General features: G+C 40.2%; 1 protein-coding gene across 1 annotated transcript in view; it reads right to left on the reverse strand.

Annotated features, from left to right (window-relative positions):
* Positions 1–1,958: 1,958 nt before the first annotated feature.
* LOC311054298 (uncharacterized protein) overlaps positions 1,959–17,983 on the reverse strand; it is a gene marked incomplete at both ends in the record, with an annotated part of 34,397 nt that continues 18,372 nt past the window's right edge. Inside the window, 5 exons of the mRNA XM_084070172.1 lie at positions 1,959–1,994; positions 2,263–2,327; positions 10,814–10,930; positions 11,447–11,587; positions 12,241–12,429. Of these exons, the coding sequence (XP_083926298.1) occupies positions 1,959–1,994; positions 2,263–2,327; positions 10,814–10,930; positions 11,447–11,587; positions 12,241–12,429 (548 nt within the window). The remainder of the gene's footprint in view (positions 1,995–2,262; positions 2,328–10,813; positions 10,931–11,446; positions 11,588–12,240; positions 12,430–17,983) is intronic.

Consider the following 17,983-nt stretch of genomic DNA (forward strand, 5'->3'; position numbering starts at 1 on the left):
CTCCATTCCCCCTGAGCTGCCACAACAAATAGCATCTTTAACCCTTAACACACAGCCTGTTAAACAAACACTTACTGACTTAACAACTTGAACCCCTTCGTCCATATTCTAAGGGGAAACATTAGCCAAAATAGTAGATCTTCAAGTTCAAAATGCATCACGTTCACAACACATTGTGAACTTGTAGATCTGCTATTTGTGGCAAAGAGATATGGAGTGGACACTAACTCTATCCAGTTCTCTAACACTACAGGTGTTTCAGTGGTTAAAATCAACAAACCTTGTATTGGCCCATCATCACCTTTGAGTGTAATTGATCATAGTATGTTGTATAGCCTACATGTAGGTAGTGATCATAGTATGTTGTATAGCCTACATGTAGGTAATGATCATAGTATGTTGTATAGACTACATGTAGGTAATGATCATAGTATGTTGTATAGACTACATGTAGGTAATGATCATAGTATGTTGTATAGCCTACATGTAGGTAGTGATCATAGTATGTTATATAGCCTACATGTAGGTAGTGATCATAGTATGTTGTATAGCCTACATGTAGGTAGTGATCATAGTATGTTGTATAGCCTACATGTAGGTAGTGATCATAGTATGTTGTATAGCCTACATGTAGGTAGTGATCATAGTATGTTGTATAGCCTACATATAGCAGCTGCGCTAGGCTGAAATGTTAGGCATGTTTGTCTCCATTAGGGTAAAACTTGCTATGGATTCTTTGTCTATAATGCTTTATAAATATACTTATAATACTGTATAATTATAAGAACCCATAAATACTAATGCTTAATAACAATAATCGTAACACATTATAAAGCCTTCAGACCACAAGGTCATGGGTTCGATCCCGGGCACCGCCAACTCAGCGCATGAGTAGCACGGCTTGGGTGCGGTAAGTCGTGCGGTAAGTACTGGGAGCTGAGGATAGGTGTGGCGCTCCACCTCAGCAATCCATCTCCCAGGGGTCTAGCTCATTGAAACAGGGACAGACTCCCGCGTGTTACTCGGCTGATACCGACAATAAGCCACCTCCCGACCTACTTATTTATAATTTATAAGGTCAAGTATCACACAGCTTCATAATTAAAGATCACTCACAGACTTTTAATTTAGGCCAAGATCTAGATTCATAATAATTGTCATAGTTGTAATACATTATAATAATTATACAATGCATTATCACTGCTCATTAATCCTAAATAATCAAGGCAAAAGCTATAAATAATGGTGATAGATCATACGTTTGTTTGGTGTCATTTATCAACTCAGATTGATCCTTTGAAAAAAACAATTGTTTCCGTTTAACTAACAGCTTCTCTGCGTATGAATCTATGTGCATTTGGACCAAAGCGTTTGTCACAAACTGCAGCTAAAGGTTTTTCCCCCCTGTATGAGTCCTCATGTGTGTTTTTAGATTACCGTTGTGACTAAAGCCTTTGTTACAAAGTGTACAAATGAATGGCTTTTCCCCTGTATGGATCATCATGTGTCTTTTTAGGTTAGCCTTTTGAATACAGCCGTGGCCACAAACTGTACAAGTGAATGTCTTTTCCCCTGTATGGCTCATCATGTGTCTTTTTAGATCACTGTTGAGACGAAAGCCTTTGTTACAAACATTACAAGTAAAGCGCTTTTCCCCTGTATGAGTACCGTACTCATGTGTCTTTTTAGATCACGGTTGTTACGAAAACCTTTGCTACAAACTTCACAAGCAAAGGGTATTTCCCCTGTATGAGTCCTCATGTGCGTCTTTAGATACTTATGATTAAACATTTTGCAACACACTGTACAACTAAATCTTTTCTTCCCTGTGTGACTCTGCATGGAGTGAGTTTCTTTCGATGATTTCAGGTCCTGGGACATCTTGTTGCTCAAAGATAATCTCTGTCCTTCCACATGTTGTGTCTTGTGTGACTTCAGTGTGTTTAAAGGTGACTGATCTACACTGGGCTGAGTGGGCTCCCACTCATCACTGTCTTCAGTGATGTCAGATTCAGAACAGTGTGAAGAGAGGAGCTGGTCATCACTAGTTGGATGTGATGTTCCACAGTCCTCTACATCAGCCTGTGTTTTCATGTGTTCAGTTGAGGTGCTGGCTACAGGCTCTGTGTCTCTGTCTTCACCATCATCACCTTCACTTTTCACTGCTAGTAATGTCAGCATTGGCCTATTAACCTCTTCTGGTCTTTGAAGTAGCTCCTCCTGCTCCTCTTTAATGTGTGGAGGCTGTGGCTGCTCCTGTACCAGACTGGGGATCCTCTCCTCATCAGGGGAAACCTCCTCTTTACACACAGGGAGGTGCAGGACGTCTGGAGAAAAGATACAATGAATATTTTTAACACATTTTTTCTTTTATTCTTTCATTAAGTGTTACCTCTTTTTCATAGGTATGATAGTTGTAACATAGTAGAGTAACTTCTACTGTAAATAAATGCTCCTAAATCATAGATCTATCCTCATTTATCTAAGATATTTGTACAATATATCGGCGGCAACCATTCCATTCCACCAATACACTTTGTGGTGGAAATTGAACAGTCTTGTACTGTAACCAAATGTTTGAATCTTTGTGTACACTACAGTTGTCTATCATAATAGATGATCAGTAGGATCTGGCCGATATAATCATGCGATTGACGGCCACCTATCCATATCTATCTTAGCAAAAATCACCATTTATTAATGTTTTTCTTGTTTTTGTCTGTTTGTGTGTTAAGTGATTCCCACCACAGTTCAGCTAAAAATTCTCCCAAGCTCACGTTTTGGTTCACTCAACACCCTGCTATGTACAAGGTTTAATAAATGCATGGCTTATTAAATAACTCCACAACAAGAACGGCACAGTCTGAGCTTGTACTTTGGCTATTTTCTGTGAACGTTCCCTGACAGTGGCTGAATGGTTTGCGAGCCGCTACGGGGAGCCAGTGTAGAGAACGGAGAACGATAGTTGTGTGGGAGAACTTGGGGCGGTTGAACACCAGACGAGCCGCAGCTTTCTGAACGGGTGCAATACGTTAGTCCGACAGCGCATTCCTCCGACAGCGCAGCGCTCCGACGTTTTCAATACTAACCCTATACCAAACCCGCACCCTAACCCTAACCGCACGCGGATGCCACATAGTCGGAGAAAAGGGATGTCGGATTATCGTATGCCTCCCTTCTGAACAAGCTCCAGTCTGCTGGCAGACGCCGGGGCACCATCAAGGAGGAGTTGCAGTAGTCCAGGCGGGAGATGACAAGAGCCTGGATGAGCACCTGCGCTGCCTTCTCAGTGAGGAAGGGGCGAATCCTCCTGATGTTGTATAGGAGGAATCTGCAGGACCGTGTCACCGATGCGATGTTTGCCGAGAACGACAGTTGATCGTCCAGGGTCACACCCAGATTCCTCGCAGTCTGAGTTGACGTCACCACAGCATTATCAATGGTGATGGCCAGGTGTCGGTGCGGCCCTTCCCCGGAAGGAACATCAGCTCGGTCTTGTGTCGAAGTGTCCCTAATCAAGACACTTAACCCCTAACTGCTCCCCTCTGCCCTCCTCTGTGGGCAGCACTCAGCTGGGTAAAGCTGAAACTGAATTCCCCCATGGGATGAAAAAGGTCTCAAAAAAAGAAAAAGAATATGGATGCTAGGGTTCTAGTGGTTAAACATGTGTTGTGTTTACACACATATTTAGATTTTGCCAGATGTATCAGTAGGCAGTAGGGCTGGGCCATATGACTTTTAATCAATATCATGCATTATTTCAAACTTAAATTACGATTAATAATTCCCCAAAAACATTTATAGTGAAAATTAGCAGATCTATAAACTGAGATTGTAGATCAGCTATTTTCACTATTAGGTATTACTACTGGGATTGTAGCTTTGTAGATTTTGTATCAGCTACAAACATCAGGTGTAGCTTTGTAACTTCATGACACTGGCTTCCATTGAAATGAATGGTGGACTGTAGCTTTGTATTTGACAGAGTGAACACAGCATAAATGTTGGTTTTGATATATTTTTGGTTAATTGTCCAGTCCTAGTAGGCAGAGATCTCTGATCATATGTGAGACCAGCCACCACCTGTCTGTCTGTCTGTCTGTCTGACTGAATGAACAGAGCGCCACCAGGTGGCTGAACTTGGCTCGGTAACATAAGAAAATATGAGCACAACTCAAGTGTCAACAAGCAGTTTCTTTAAATGCACGGTTCAGAAGAGTTCATACAGACATTCATTAAAATGTCCTTAAATTAGGTACCTGTTATTTAAGTAGGCACAGGCATACGTATGCGTCCAATAACCATCTTGAAATTTTAACTGAATCTACACCCATCCGATCTAGCAGCCTCTATGGGCTGATTTTAGGGCTCTTAGCCTTATTAGATTAGCACTTATAACGCTTATTTTTTTTATATACCTGAGAGAGTGTTGCACCTGGTCTTCCTATGTAGTAATGTCCATGTTGACACCTCTGGACCAGACTGGGGCTCCTCTTCTCCTCATGTTCAGATGAAACCTCTTTACACACAGACAGAAGGAAGACAGAAGAGGTAGAATCAGCACCACAACTCAATGTGGGTTACCTGGGTTCCATTTTAGAGGCAAATCTTTCCAGTGATAAAATGGCAACTAACAACTGGTCAGTAAGAATACATTGAGGACTCTTGAACAGGAGCACTCATCCAAAGTCACTTCGACTATGCATGCACCTCATGGTACCATAGCTCCACAAAGGCCTTTAAAACAAGGCTCCAGACATCCCAAAACAAACTAGTAAGGCTACTTCTTGGCCTCACATCTACAACTCATTTAACCCCTGCTCATTTTGCTATGATGGAATGGCTTAGGGTAGAGGACAGAGTACAGCAACTTGCAATGGTCCTGGTCTGTTTATATGATATATGAAGTTTTTCATAGTACTGTATATTTGTCTGCCATTTTATGCTTTGATTATTTGAGTACAAAAGACCCTAATGGAAACAAGCAATAGGCTTTCTTGGGTTTAAAATCCTCTTAGCAGACCTTGTATTGAACTGTACTTTCCTTTGCTTTTATTGTTGGTTTAAACTGCTAATAAAGTATTCAATCAATCAATCAATCAAGTGGTTGAGCTAGCAGCTTAGCTAAAGCTCGTGTCGAACGTATGTATTTAGAAAGACATGGTAAAAGAACATGGAAGTACAATGCACGATACAAGGTCCTCTAAACTGGATCGCTCATAAAAGCACTTGGCTTATTTAAAATGAGATCCCCACGCACTCAAATCATGATGACATTTAAGAAGACATACAAATATAAACTACTATGCAGAACGCCATACAATCAGCTTACAGGTTACTGGTATGAAAAACAAGAAATATGTACAATAGACAGTTTTAGGAGGAGGTGAGGGGGGGGGGGGGGTTAAGACTTTGACAGGGGCCAATTTGGAATTGCAGCCTCCTGAAAGTGAATCTTTAGGGCAGTTTTGAAAGTGAGTAGGGTTTTACACTCCTTTGGGTAGGGCATTCCACATTTTTGTTGAATAGCATGAGAAAGAGTTCATTCCCTTGTTTTTGGCAAATCTGGGTTGAACATGTTAACATGTGTTTGACATGAATCATGAACCAACCTGCTCTGTGTAGTTTGATGTGTGGCTGTAGCATCACGTCCAGCAGTTTGTTTTGTGTCTCCAGCAGAGTTTCTAGTGTCTCTATCTCTCTCTGGAAGAGGTTGCACATGAACTCTGCAGCCACACTGAGGCGCTCGTTGACAACACCCGATATCTCCTCTCCCACCGACGTCATGTGTTCCTTTATCTTCAGCCGTACAGACTCCATTTGACTCATTTTACCTCCTTTATCTTTATGAGACATTTTATCCACGCTCTTCTTCCTACTGTAATATACGTATATAATGTGCAAAGCTCTCTGTTCCTACGACGAGGATCCTATTTTGGTTTGTAGAAGTGATTCTACAAACGGGAAGTTCAATAATTTCGCCATTACGCTGAAAATAAACAACACGCATTTACTTCCGGGTTTCAACCATGCGCCTCAAATAATCCATGCACTGTTGTCTTTCGCCTCCTGGTGGAGGAGATGTGTAACTGAATAAAGGATGGATAGATAGAAACTTTCTTTTGAATCAGAACAACACATGAATGTTTACAACAATTAAATACATTTTGTCTCTGTAGAAACCTTGTATCCCCTACAAGCTCACAACGGATGGCATCACGACGCATTTTGAGATTGATATTATAAAATATTGATTGATTGAATACTTATTGATTAACAGTTTGCAAAAAAACAAACAAAAAAAACATAAAGTACAGTTTAATACAAATACAATGCTAAAAGGGTTGAACCCAAGAAAGCACTATGGCTGTTTCCATTGTGGTCATTTGTATTCAATTCATAGAAACATTTAGTGATGGCTTTGACTTTTTACAGGGGGCAGTTCACCTGTAAGTGATTCACACTTTGTTATGACTGGTTAAAGGGTATTCCACATTTTGGTGGCATAGCAGTAGAACAAATTTAACCCCTTATTAACAAGAGCTTGTGCTAAATAATAACTATAATATAATATATAGCTACATTGGAACACAGGTTTCCATTTTCTGAAAAGTAACAGTTTGGGACATACAAGGTTTACACCCAACAGTCATGAGATATTAAACAATACCTTTCATAAAGTATTTTTTTTTACATTATTCTGTCATTTAGTTTTTTTAAGCTTGAGTGCATTAGATAGACTTTGTGTGGGATGTGTTTCCAAACAGTTTCCTTCCTGGGCTGATTAGAATTGAAGAATTCCTGGACTCTGAGCTGACTCCTTGAAGATACCATGATCGTTTATAGAGTTGTTATTATTGTTATTATTAATAGTATTGTATAAATATTGGACTGTTATGGATACCAGAGTGAGTGATGTAGTTTCACCTTGAGACCACAAGAGGGCAGCTGAAGTCTGACTCAACCATGACTGTAGAATGGGAACAAGTGATGTGAAGAAACAGATGTTGATGTTTCCTGTTCACTTTTAGACAGTTTGACAAAAATATATAATAATAAGTGATATAAGTGTTAAATTGTGATATTATCAAACATAACTATAAAACATATCTACCCGTCTACATATTTGGCACCTTTAGTTGCTAGTTACTTTGCAGATTTATATTATTATTATTATTATTATCATTATTATTATTATTATTATCATTACAAAACATATATAGTTAAGCCCCATTTCATAAGTCAGCTATAAAAAAAATAGAGAAAAAAAACAGTAAAAAAATAAAACTATATTTTTGTATTGAAATGCTTTTTGCTATATTTCTTTTCAAATAAAGTATTTAAAAAGCAAGGAACCATAGAACCATCTAACGTGAGCTTTCTACAACATCACTTCCTTCAATGTAATGAAGCTGTTCTGTTTTCTCCATCCTTGGTCTCTCTGCTCACTAAAAGGCCCTGTTCAGACTGGCAGCCCAAATCACATTGTTGTCCTATCCAGATTGGAACTATATTTATTTGATCAGGTCTGAACAGCATAAAACCACATGGAAATTGATTCTTGTTTGAAAAGTGATTCAAATCTGATTTCTAAAGATGTGTCTCAGTCTGGACATTCTGACACTGAAGCAGGATTTATACTTTGTTGTACAACGGTGTCCCTTGCTGATAATAGCCGATCTACAAGTTCACAATGCGAAACATTGTGAACTTGTAGATCGGCTATTTTTTAATACACAAATCTGATCTGATTCACTTGCAAATAACAGTGTGAACAGTCAGTCCTAAAGATCAGATTTGAGAAACAAATCAACAAAGGCCTTACTTTGTCAGGCCTGCCTCCATTCCCCCTGAGCTGCCACAACAAATAGCATTTTTAACCCTTAACACACAGCCTGTTAAACACTTACTGATTTAACCACTTGAACCCCAGCATCCATATAAACATTAGCCAAAATAGCAGATCTACAAGTTAACAATGCCTCACGTTTGTGACACATTGTGAGCTTTTAGATCTGCTATTAGTGGCGAAGCGATTTGGAGTAGACGCTAACTCAATCGAGGTCTCTAATACTACAGGTGTTTAAGTGGTTAACAACAACAAACCTTTTATTGGCCCATCATCACCTTTGAGTGTAATTGATCATAGTATGTTGTATAGCCTACATGTAGGTAGTGATCATAGTATGTTGTATAGCCTACATGTAGGTAGTGATCATAGTATGTTGTATAGCCTACATGTAGGTAGTGATCATAGTATGTTGTATAGCCTACATGTAGGTAGCAATGTGGTGTTGTTTCTGAAAAGATGAAGTGCTTAGAGAATTTGTTATGAATGCAGAATGTTATTTAATTATCATAACTGAACATGTGCATTACAACATAGATGTTGGTGCTTCATAATAACGGTGCCAGACCAGTGAATGTCTGCGCTGACAGCGGCTGCACTCAGCTGAAATGTTAGGCATGGTTGTCCCCACACTGTATAATTATAAGAACCCATAAATACTAATGCTTAATAACAATAATCATAACACATTTTAAAGCCATTTATAATTGATAAGGTCAAGTATCACAGAGCTTCATAATTACAGGTCACTCACAGACTTTTTATTTTGTCCAGGATATTGTTTCATAATAATTATCATAGTTGTAATACATTACAATTACAATAATTATACAATGCATTATCACTGTTCATTAAACGTCCTGGATCATAGATCATACGTTTGTCTGATGTCATTTATCAACTCAGATTGATCCCTTGAAAAAAAAAACATTTGTTTCTGTTTAACTAACAGCTTCTCTTTGTATGAATCTATGTGTATTTGGACCAAAGCGTTTGTCACAAACTGCAGCTAAAGGTTTTTCCCCCCTGTATGAGTCCTCATGTGTCTTTTTAGATTACCGTTGACACAAAAGCCTTTGCTACAAACTGAACAAGTAAATGGCTTTTCTCCTGTATGAGTCCTCATGTGTATTTTTAGATTATCGTTGTTACGAAAGCCTTTGTTACAAACTGTACAAGTTTCTGGCTTTTCCCCTGTATGAGTTCTCATGTGTGTTTTTAGATTACTCAATCTTATAAATCCTTTGCTACAAACATTACAAGTGAATGGCTTTTCTCCTGTATGAGTCCTCATGTGTATGTTTAGATCACCCTTATGAATACAGCCTTGGCCACAAACTGTACAAGTAAATGGCATTTCTCCTGTATGAGTCCTCATGTGTCTTTTTAGATCACTGTTGAGACGAAAGCCTTTGTTACAAACTGTACAAGTGAATGGCTTTTCCCCTGTATGGGTCCTCGTGTGTGTTTGTAGATTACTCAATTGTACAAATCCTTTGCTACAAACATTACAAGTAAAGGGCTTTTCTCCTGTATGAGTCCTCATGTGTCTTTTTAGATCACTGTTGAGACGAAAGCCTTTGTTACAAATTGTACAAGTGAATGTCTTTTCCCCTGTATGGGTCCTCATGTGACTTTTTAGGTGAGCCTTTTGAATACAGCCGTGGCCACAAACTGTACACGTAAATGGCTTTTCCCCTGTATGAGTCCTCATGTGTGTCTTTAGAGTTCCCTTACGATTAAACATTTTGCAACACACTGTACAACTTTTCTTCCCTGTGTGACTCTGCATGGAGTGAGTTTCTTTCGATGATTTCAGGTCCTGGGACATCTTGTTGCTCAAAGACAATCTCTGTCCTTCCACATGTGTCTTGTGTGACTTCAGTGTGTTTAAAGGTGACTGATCTACACTGGGCTCCCACTCATCACTGTCTTCAGTGATGTCAGATTCAGAACAGTGTGAAGAGAGGAGCTGGTCATCACTAGTTGGATGTGATGTTCCACAGTCCTCTACATCAGCTTGTGTTTTCATGTGTTCAGTTGAGGTGCTGGCTACAGGCTCTGTGTCTCTGTTTTCACCATCATCACCTTCACTTTTCACTGCTAGTAATGTCAGCATTGGCCTATCAACCTCTTCTGGTCTTTGAAGAAGCTCCTCCTGCTCCTCTTTAATGTGTGGAGGCTCTGGTTCCTCCTGGACCAGACTGGGGCTCCTCTCCTCTTCATGGGAAACCTCCTCTTTACACATAGGGAGGTGCAGGACGTCTAGGAAATAGATACAAAGAGAGACCGGTAAAGGTTTGAACATTATTTTCATGCAGTACTTCCTCTGTTGAATGAAAAGCTAGTGCACACACATCCCCAGGTTGCAGTTCTCAACAAAGGAAAATAAAGTAAACACATCGGTCGAAAAAGCTCCGCTGTTTTTATTGCGCTCTCAATTTCCTGATGAAGATCTGACACGGATTGATGTAATCACATTGTTAACAGGGAACAGAAGTATGACCTATCCGATTCTACCTCCTTATACTGGCTCCCTGTTCATTACAGGATTCAGTGGAAGACTTTAATGGTTGTTTTTAAGTCTTTAAATGGGTTGGCACCATTGCACATATCGGCGCTTCTACCTCCCAATAACTCTACAAGGGCCTTGAGGTCTACTGACCAGTCACTTCTTAAGGTCCCACCAACAAAACTGAAGACCCGGGGATATAGAACATTTTCCGCCGTAGCGTCCAAACTGTGGAACGAGCTTCCACCCCATGTTAGAGCGCCTCAAACCCTGACTGTGTTTAAATCACATTTGAAAACTCACTTGTACTCCTTGGCGTTCGAAAATTCTGACAGAGTTGCTGTTTCCACTAGGCATTGTCTATTGTTTTGCTATTGTATATTTTAGTTTTTTTTTGTTACCGAGTGTACAGCACTTTGGTTCAACACTGTTGTAAAGGGCTTGAAACTTACTGAGATCTATGTGGTCTTCAGGTTCCTGTTTAAGGTGGTCTTCAGGTTCCTGTTTGATAGAAACAGTCCTGGCTGGAGAACTCATCTTCACCTGCAGACTGGACTCCACACACTGGTCTGGAATGAAGGAATAGAAGAAAGGACTTTGATGTGACATGAATAAGGACTTTATATGATGTGACATGACTAATGACTTAAATAATAAGGACTTTGATGTGACATGAATAAGGACTTTAAAAGGTAGGGTAAGTGATTTTCTTTGGTTAAAATAAATCTCAAGTTAAATAGCTCTATGACTAGGAATGTCAGCTGGACTTAACTGAGAGAAGCAGCTGCTGTATACTTCTCCATTCAACAGTGTTTTAACAATCGGATTGTGCTGTTTGTGTATTTCTTCTAAAGATTATGTAATATTTATTCGTCCTGAAAATCCTTTCAGCCGAAAACCGAATATGCATTTTGTTGCCTTATTCGGCCAAATATATTCTGTGGATTCCTGGTTTAAACCACAGTAAATAAAACACTGTCCTGTACAACTTTATTACAGGTTTAACCACAGTAAATAAAACACCACATACCTATCCTGTACAACTTTATTACAGGTTTAACCACAGTAAATAAAACACTACATACCTATCCTGTACAACTTCACTACAGGTTGCATCCTTGCATCAAACAGTCCACGTCCCTCGTCCATCTCTCGCTGTTCCTCTGACAACGTTGAATATCTTTTGGAGGCCATCTCTCTAGATACTGTAGACCTCTCCCTGTGGCCTGTGGAAATCACCAGTAGAAACAACTTAGCAACCTTACATACAGAAAACATCATTCCTGTTTTATTTGATTTTTACATACAGTAAAATTCTTCTGTTGTCTGCTTGATATTCTGCCTGTGTGTGTGTGTGTGTGTGTGTGTGTGTGTGTGTGTGTGTGTGTGTGTGTGTGTGTGTGTGTGTGTGTGTGTTCGTGTTTGTGCAGATGTGTCTGCGTTCGGAGCATACAATGTGCGTTCCACTCACAACTAATCAAACAGGTAAATTCAAGCTTTCTCACCAGGAGAGAGTCTTAAACGAGTGAGTGACTAGTGACTAAACCTAACTAGTGCATCCAGAAACCAAATCATGGAAAAGAAGCAGAGGTTAAAATGTAATTTAGATAGCATGTTATTTAGATAGATGGCAGCTTCATTTGTTGACCTGGAATCCTATAGGTTGTATAGTTTCAACATACAGATTATTTATTTTGTGATATTATACTGTTTAGACTGATGCTAGGTTCTTGGTTTACCTATGACCCTAGATTACTGAGGCACTACACTGTCTCTATACATTTGATGAATGTGTTTACCGTGATTACTTTAAGTTGCTCTGGATAAAGAGCGTCTGCTAAATGCCTAAATAGAAAATTGCAAAGAGCTTGAAACCTACTGAGATCCATGTGGTCTTCAGGTTCCTGTTTAAGGTGGTCTTCAGGTTCCTGTTTAAGGTGATCTTCAGGTTCCTGTTCAAGGTGGTCTTCAGGTTCCTGTTTAAGGTGGTCTTCAGGTTCCTGTTTAATAGAAACAGTCCTGGCTGGAGAACTCATTTTCACCTGCAGACTGGACTCCACACGCTGGTCTGGAATGAATAATAACTTAAATAAATATAGCTGCAATATATATATACGGGTAACGGATAACACGGGTAACGGATAATACGGGGCCAGGTAATGAAGAGAGAAAAAAAGAAAGAAGCAATGATAAGTAATATGCACAATAAGCCATTGAAACATAGAATACTGAACTTGAGAGAAAGAGGACCATGCAATTAACATGAGGATTTTAAACCCTCACTAACCCTAACCTCAGTAAAACAACGCCTAAGCCTATCCTCAAGACACACTATGTGTTATCCGAATAATACCAAATCATGATCACCTCAATACATTGTCGTGGACAGGGATCGAACCAGCAACCTACGGACTCCAAGACTGCCTTTCTTCTCATTGAGCTAGATATATGGCCTCCCTGATAGTGTCTTTTGTGTCTCCTCAGAACGAAAACTAGTGAAAGTAGCCGATCTACAAGTTCACAAAACGTTGCTATCTGAAAAGCTGTGAGGTTGTAGATCGGCTATTTTCAAAATGAAGTATATCATACATTAAAAGAGAGACACAACTATAAGTAATATGCACAATAAGCCATAGAAGACTGAGCTTAAGGTCATGTTTTTTGCAATGCCACCTCTCACCGAGAGAGAGAGAGAGAGAGAGAGAGGGGGAATAGATTGAAGAGAGATGGAAGTAGATTGGATTGATTGGACATCTCAACCTATTGCCATTAACAGGAATCGAATCCTCAACCTTCGGATTGACAGGCTGCAACACTACCTATAGTGCTATAGCTTTGTCCAGGCTGAGGTTGTCTGTTGAAGATAAAAGTGAACTAGTGAAAGCAGACGATCTACAAGCTCAGAAACACGTTGCTATCTGAAAAGTTTTGAGATTGTAGATCGGCTATTTTCAGAATTAAGTATGTCATACATTGCAAAAACATACCCTCTCAAATAAGCATTTCATGTTATCTTTATCAATTGCACATGTGTTCATTGATACAGTCTTGTTGTTTGCAATGCACTTTAAATGAAGTCTGCACCAAGTGAGGCTTGAACCGGCCACCTTGATGTTGTGAGACATTCACTTAAGCGGGAAGCCATTGGACCAACAGACCTGATCTAGTGAAAACGGAGGTCAGACAGATGATACCATTTGACGCAAATAGCTGAAAAATCCTGGGTTTAAGTGTTTTTCAAACTGCTCAAAATTGCGGACAATCTAAGAGCGGAGCTTACTGGTAAAAGTGATACATGTGTTCCTCATGAGTCAAGGCACATGTGTAAGCAGGTTTAATGGCTGTTGGCCAAACGAGGCATGACTTTTGCCTGTTTAAAGTTTGCATTTTCAAAAAATTGCTATAGCGCCCCCCTTTGACCAATTGGAGTAAGATTGGTTTCAGTGATATTTGGAATGACCCTGTACATTACTGCAAATTTTCAAAGAAATGTGAGTCTGCATGTATGTGTTAGGGGCAGATGAATAATTGTCATAAAACTGCAATATTCATTGGCTCATTAAAGCTTCATTTTTTCACTTAGAAAAAATCCGCTTGCACCGTTTGGTCGACATAGGTCCAAAGTTCATGTGTAAAACGTTTCGTGCAGATTGCTCAAAAATCCCAGGAGGAGATCGATTTTAACAGCTTTTCATGTAATTCAAAATGGTGGGAGATCTAAAGGTCAGAGGTCAAAAGTCAGAGTGTGAAAGTTGTTCATCATGAGGAGACGCATACTGTATGTGTATTGAAGTTTCATGGCTGTAAGTCAAACAGGGCATGAGTTGTACCTGTTCAAAGTTGGCATTTTCAACTGAGTGCTATAGCGCCACCTTTTGACGAAAATTGTGAGATTTATTTTTTGAAAGTTTTTCATGACCATCTATCATATGGCCGAGTTTCATAAAAAGCGTATGCACGGTTCAGCCAGAACTGGCAAAAACGGCAGAAGAAGAAATGGAATAATGCCAATAACAAAACGGGTCCATGCTGGAAGCCTGGCCCCGTAATAATGCCAATAACAAAACGGGTCCATGCTGGAAGCCTGGCTTCATTGCTATAGAGTGTTTGTTCAGTAACAGGAGTCTCCATGTCTCTCCAGCTCATTATTAAACAGCAGGTGCATATTCAGGTCGGGATACCAACTTTATCCAATCAGGATAGAGAAGTCAGTCACATGAAATTGCAAGTGATGACACAAATAAATGAGCAGACACAAAATCGTAACTGGAACAAACTATGAAAATGAAACTGATAAATGGGTACTCTCTCCTGATTGGATAGAAATGTGTTTTGTGTTTATTAAAGTCGCTTTGGATAAAAGTGTCTGCTAAGTGACTGTAATGTAATGTAACTAAAGAGCTGGAGAGACAGGGAGACCTAGCAACATCACTGATGAAGTGATTTTTCTTTTTGAGCAGTGCAACCGCTCCTATAAGAGGGTTTAGGACCCATCCGTGGTGAAAGCTTTTCTTTCCGTCGTGAAAATGTGTCTTTCGCTGTGACGTCATGCTGTGGAAAACACGCCCATAGGCTAAGCTTTGCAGGACGTGCTGTGATTGGCTAGCGAGACACATGATGAAATCAAACCTGGTCTGCCCATGTAGTAATCTCCATGTTGACACATCAGCCTCTTCCTGTTCCTGTTTAATCTGTGGAGGTTGTGGTTCCTCCTAGTGTTTAACACCGGGATTCCTGGGATGCGGGAATGCCGGGAATTCGTTTTTTTTACCATCCCGGGAATTCACTTCGGTTCCCGGGCTTCCCGTTTTTTTTTTTTTTTTTTTTAAATGAGTACTAATTAGTAGAAAGCCCTATCTACAGCGTGGAGGAATTATTACTATTATAATTAGGCAAGTTACTTGCCGCATTGCCGACCAGGGCAGGGTCCCATCGTCCCGTTGTGAACCAATATGGGACGCACTGAATGAATGTAACAGTAATGAACAAAATAAAACACAAGTGGCCGTGATGCCCCATGCCTGCCCTGCGCAGTACGCACGCTGATTTCACTGTTTCCTCTGCTGTCAATATGGTAGACACCAGTTGACTAGTTCAGATTCAACATCATCAAGTGAAACGCTGCATAAACAGTAGGTAGGTTTGATCGAGCCTATATTCCAGCTTAAAATGCGCACAAGCCAAGCAATGCTTTTGATAGAGAGAGAGAGAGACAGACCGGAGAGCTGGAGAGAGAGAGAGCAAGAGAGAGCGTGTGCGCGAGAGAGAGAGAGAGAGAGAGAGAGAGAGAGAGAGAGAGAGAGAGAGAGAGAGAGAGAGAGAGAGAGAGAGAGAGAGAGAGAGAGAGGGAGGGAGGGAGAGAGAGAGAGAGAGAGAGAGAGAGAGAGAGAGAGAGAGAGTATTAGACCGATGTGGTCCGATTTTTTAAATCATCATTAATGTAGCCTACCCTACCTACACTTGCATTTTAGAACGTTCAAACTACCATTTTACTAGAATTACCCATTAGAACAAGTGAACTGCACAACAGCTGTCTGTCTCATTGATTGTCAGTGCTGGCAGCGCATGCATGTGCACATCAAAATCACACTACAAAACCCCACATTTGATCAACAACAAAATATAGATTAATAGACAACATACAGCCAACATCCCAAAATGGAGTCTTATAATATCCAGCAAGTAGCCTAATATAAATGAATAACTGCAAACAAATGACAAGTTTAGGATATCAAATCAATATCCTACAAAAGTAGAGAAAAGCTGTGACCTCACCGGCGCTCTGATGGACAATAAATACATATTCCTTTTGCAAATTCTCTTGTCAATAATGATACAAATGGAACGTTTATTTCAGCAGCTAGAGTTTGACATTGTTTGAGTGCGTTTTGAGCGCAGCTCCTCGTTAAGTTAATTGTCTTCACCCGCTGCGCAACAGGGCAGATCTCCGCCAGGGCAGGGCACTATAGGCTATTATATTTATATATTATATTTATCTGATTTAAAAAAATCAAATTAAGTCATTATTAGTGCAAGTTCATAGGTGGACACAATAGGGACATTTGGGCACCTCGGTGTAAAATTGGCTATTTAAGTATCTACATATAAATGCATTTTAGTGGGCACTTTTTTTTTTTTTTACCCTTTAACGGGAATTCCCGGGAAGCCCGGGAAAAGGTCTGAAAATTCCCGGGAATTAAAATTAGCTATTTCCCGGAAAATGTTAAACGCTAGTTCCTCCTGGACCAGACTGGGGCTCCTCTTCTCCTCATGTTCAGATGAAACCTCTTTACACACAGACAGAAGGAGGACAGAAGAGTTAGCATCAGCACAGCAACTCGTCGGTCATGTGCACCAGTACAGGAGCACCGATATGTAATCAAACTTTTAATTAATGAATTAAAAGCCAACAACAACAATATAACAGCACAGTTTAACATACATTGTGAAAGTAGCCTTACAAACGCATGGTAGCCTACCACTGGGGCTTTATACGATAATCTGGGGCCAGGATTTAACATGTAGCGTCCTGGCTGTCTGTCCCTCATCCATTCAGTTGCAAATTGTACCCCCTCAGTTTATGTTCTATAAAGTTTATGAAAATAACAAAAATAATGGCTGAATATTATAACTATCATAGAGATTACAATAACAGTATTGAAACACAGAATTTCCCCCTATAGGGCCTCTATAATATAATTATCTGAAGCTTGCTCCAGTGAGTCTAATTTACAATCACCTGCCGACCCAACGCAGAACGCACCGAGCGCAGTAGCGCTGTTATTTCAGCACCATGGACAGAGCAGCTGTTTAGTGATTTGACCCTAAACTCTTCCTGTTCCCGCGAGGGAAGTGGAAAAGGGCACAAAACAAATCAAAACAAAACAAAGTTTGCTCCGTTCCTAGCGTTATCATGTGCCATAGCTTGTAGAATGGACATCAGAAAGTGGTTTGGTAGTGAAAATAAAGAACACACTGTGACTACCCGTGCGGAGGCACGTAGCCCCAGTAGCGATGACTATAACACAGACCCTGACTAAGAGACCGAAGATCTGCCGTCTCCGCGGAAGAGCCCTGGACCTCGGCCGCGGTGAGGCCACCACACCCATGTCCTGATGGGTCTCCGCCGGTTGATCTAGGGACAGAGTAAGCCAGCCCAGGTGCGGCTACAATCCCACCCAACTCGGATCATATACAAAAAAACACGCTCGTTTAGCAGAAGCTGGTTTAATGAACGTGAGTGGCTGGAATATTCAGTTGTTGCTGCATCAAAACTAATCAACAAACTATACTATAATAAATACGGGCAAAATTGTGAAATAATATAAGAAAGAAGCGATCTACAAGCAAGGTGTTGTGAGCTTGTAGATCGGATTTACAAAAAAAAAACTAAAAAACTTGTAGATCTGCTATTCTCACAATATGTATCTGTGAAACTGAGTCAAACTAAATTAAATGCTAAAATGAACTCCTAATTCCAAGTGCTTCCTCGGGGGGTCCCCAGTTCAAATATGATTATTTTGAGGGGTCGCTGCCTGGTTGAGAAGGTTGAGATCCACTGCATTAGGATATAATGTACACAGTCACACACACATAGACGATATGGAGATTGGAGATCAAAG

The sequence above is a fragment of the Gymnoscopelus microlampas genome, assembly GCF_963454915.1.
Source record: "Gymnoscopelus microlampas genome assembly, chromosome: 10".
In the NCBI taxonomy this organism is placed as follows: Eukaryota; Metazoa; Chordata; class Actinopteri; order Myctophiformes; family Myctophidae; genus Gymnoscopelus; species Gymnoscopelus microlampas.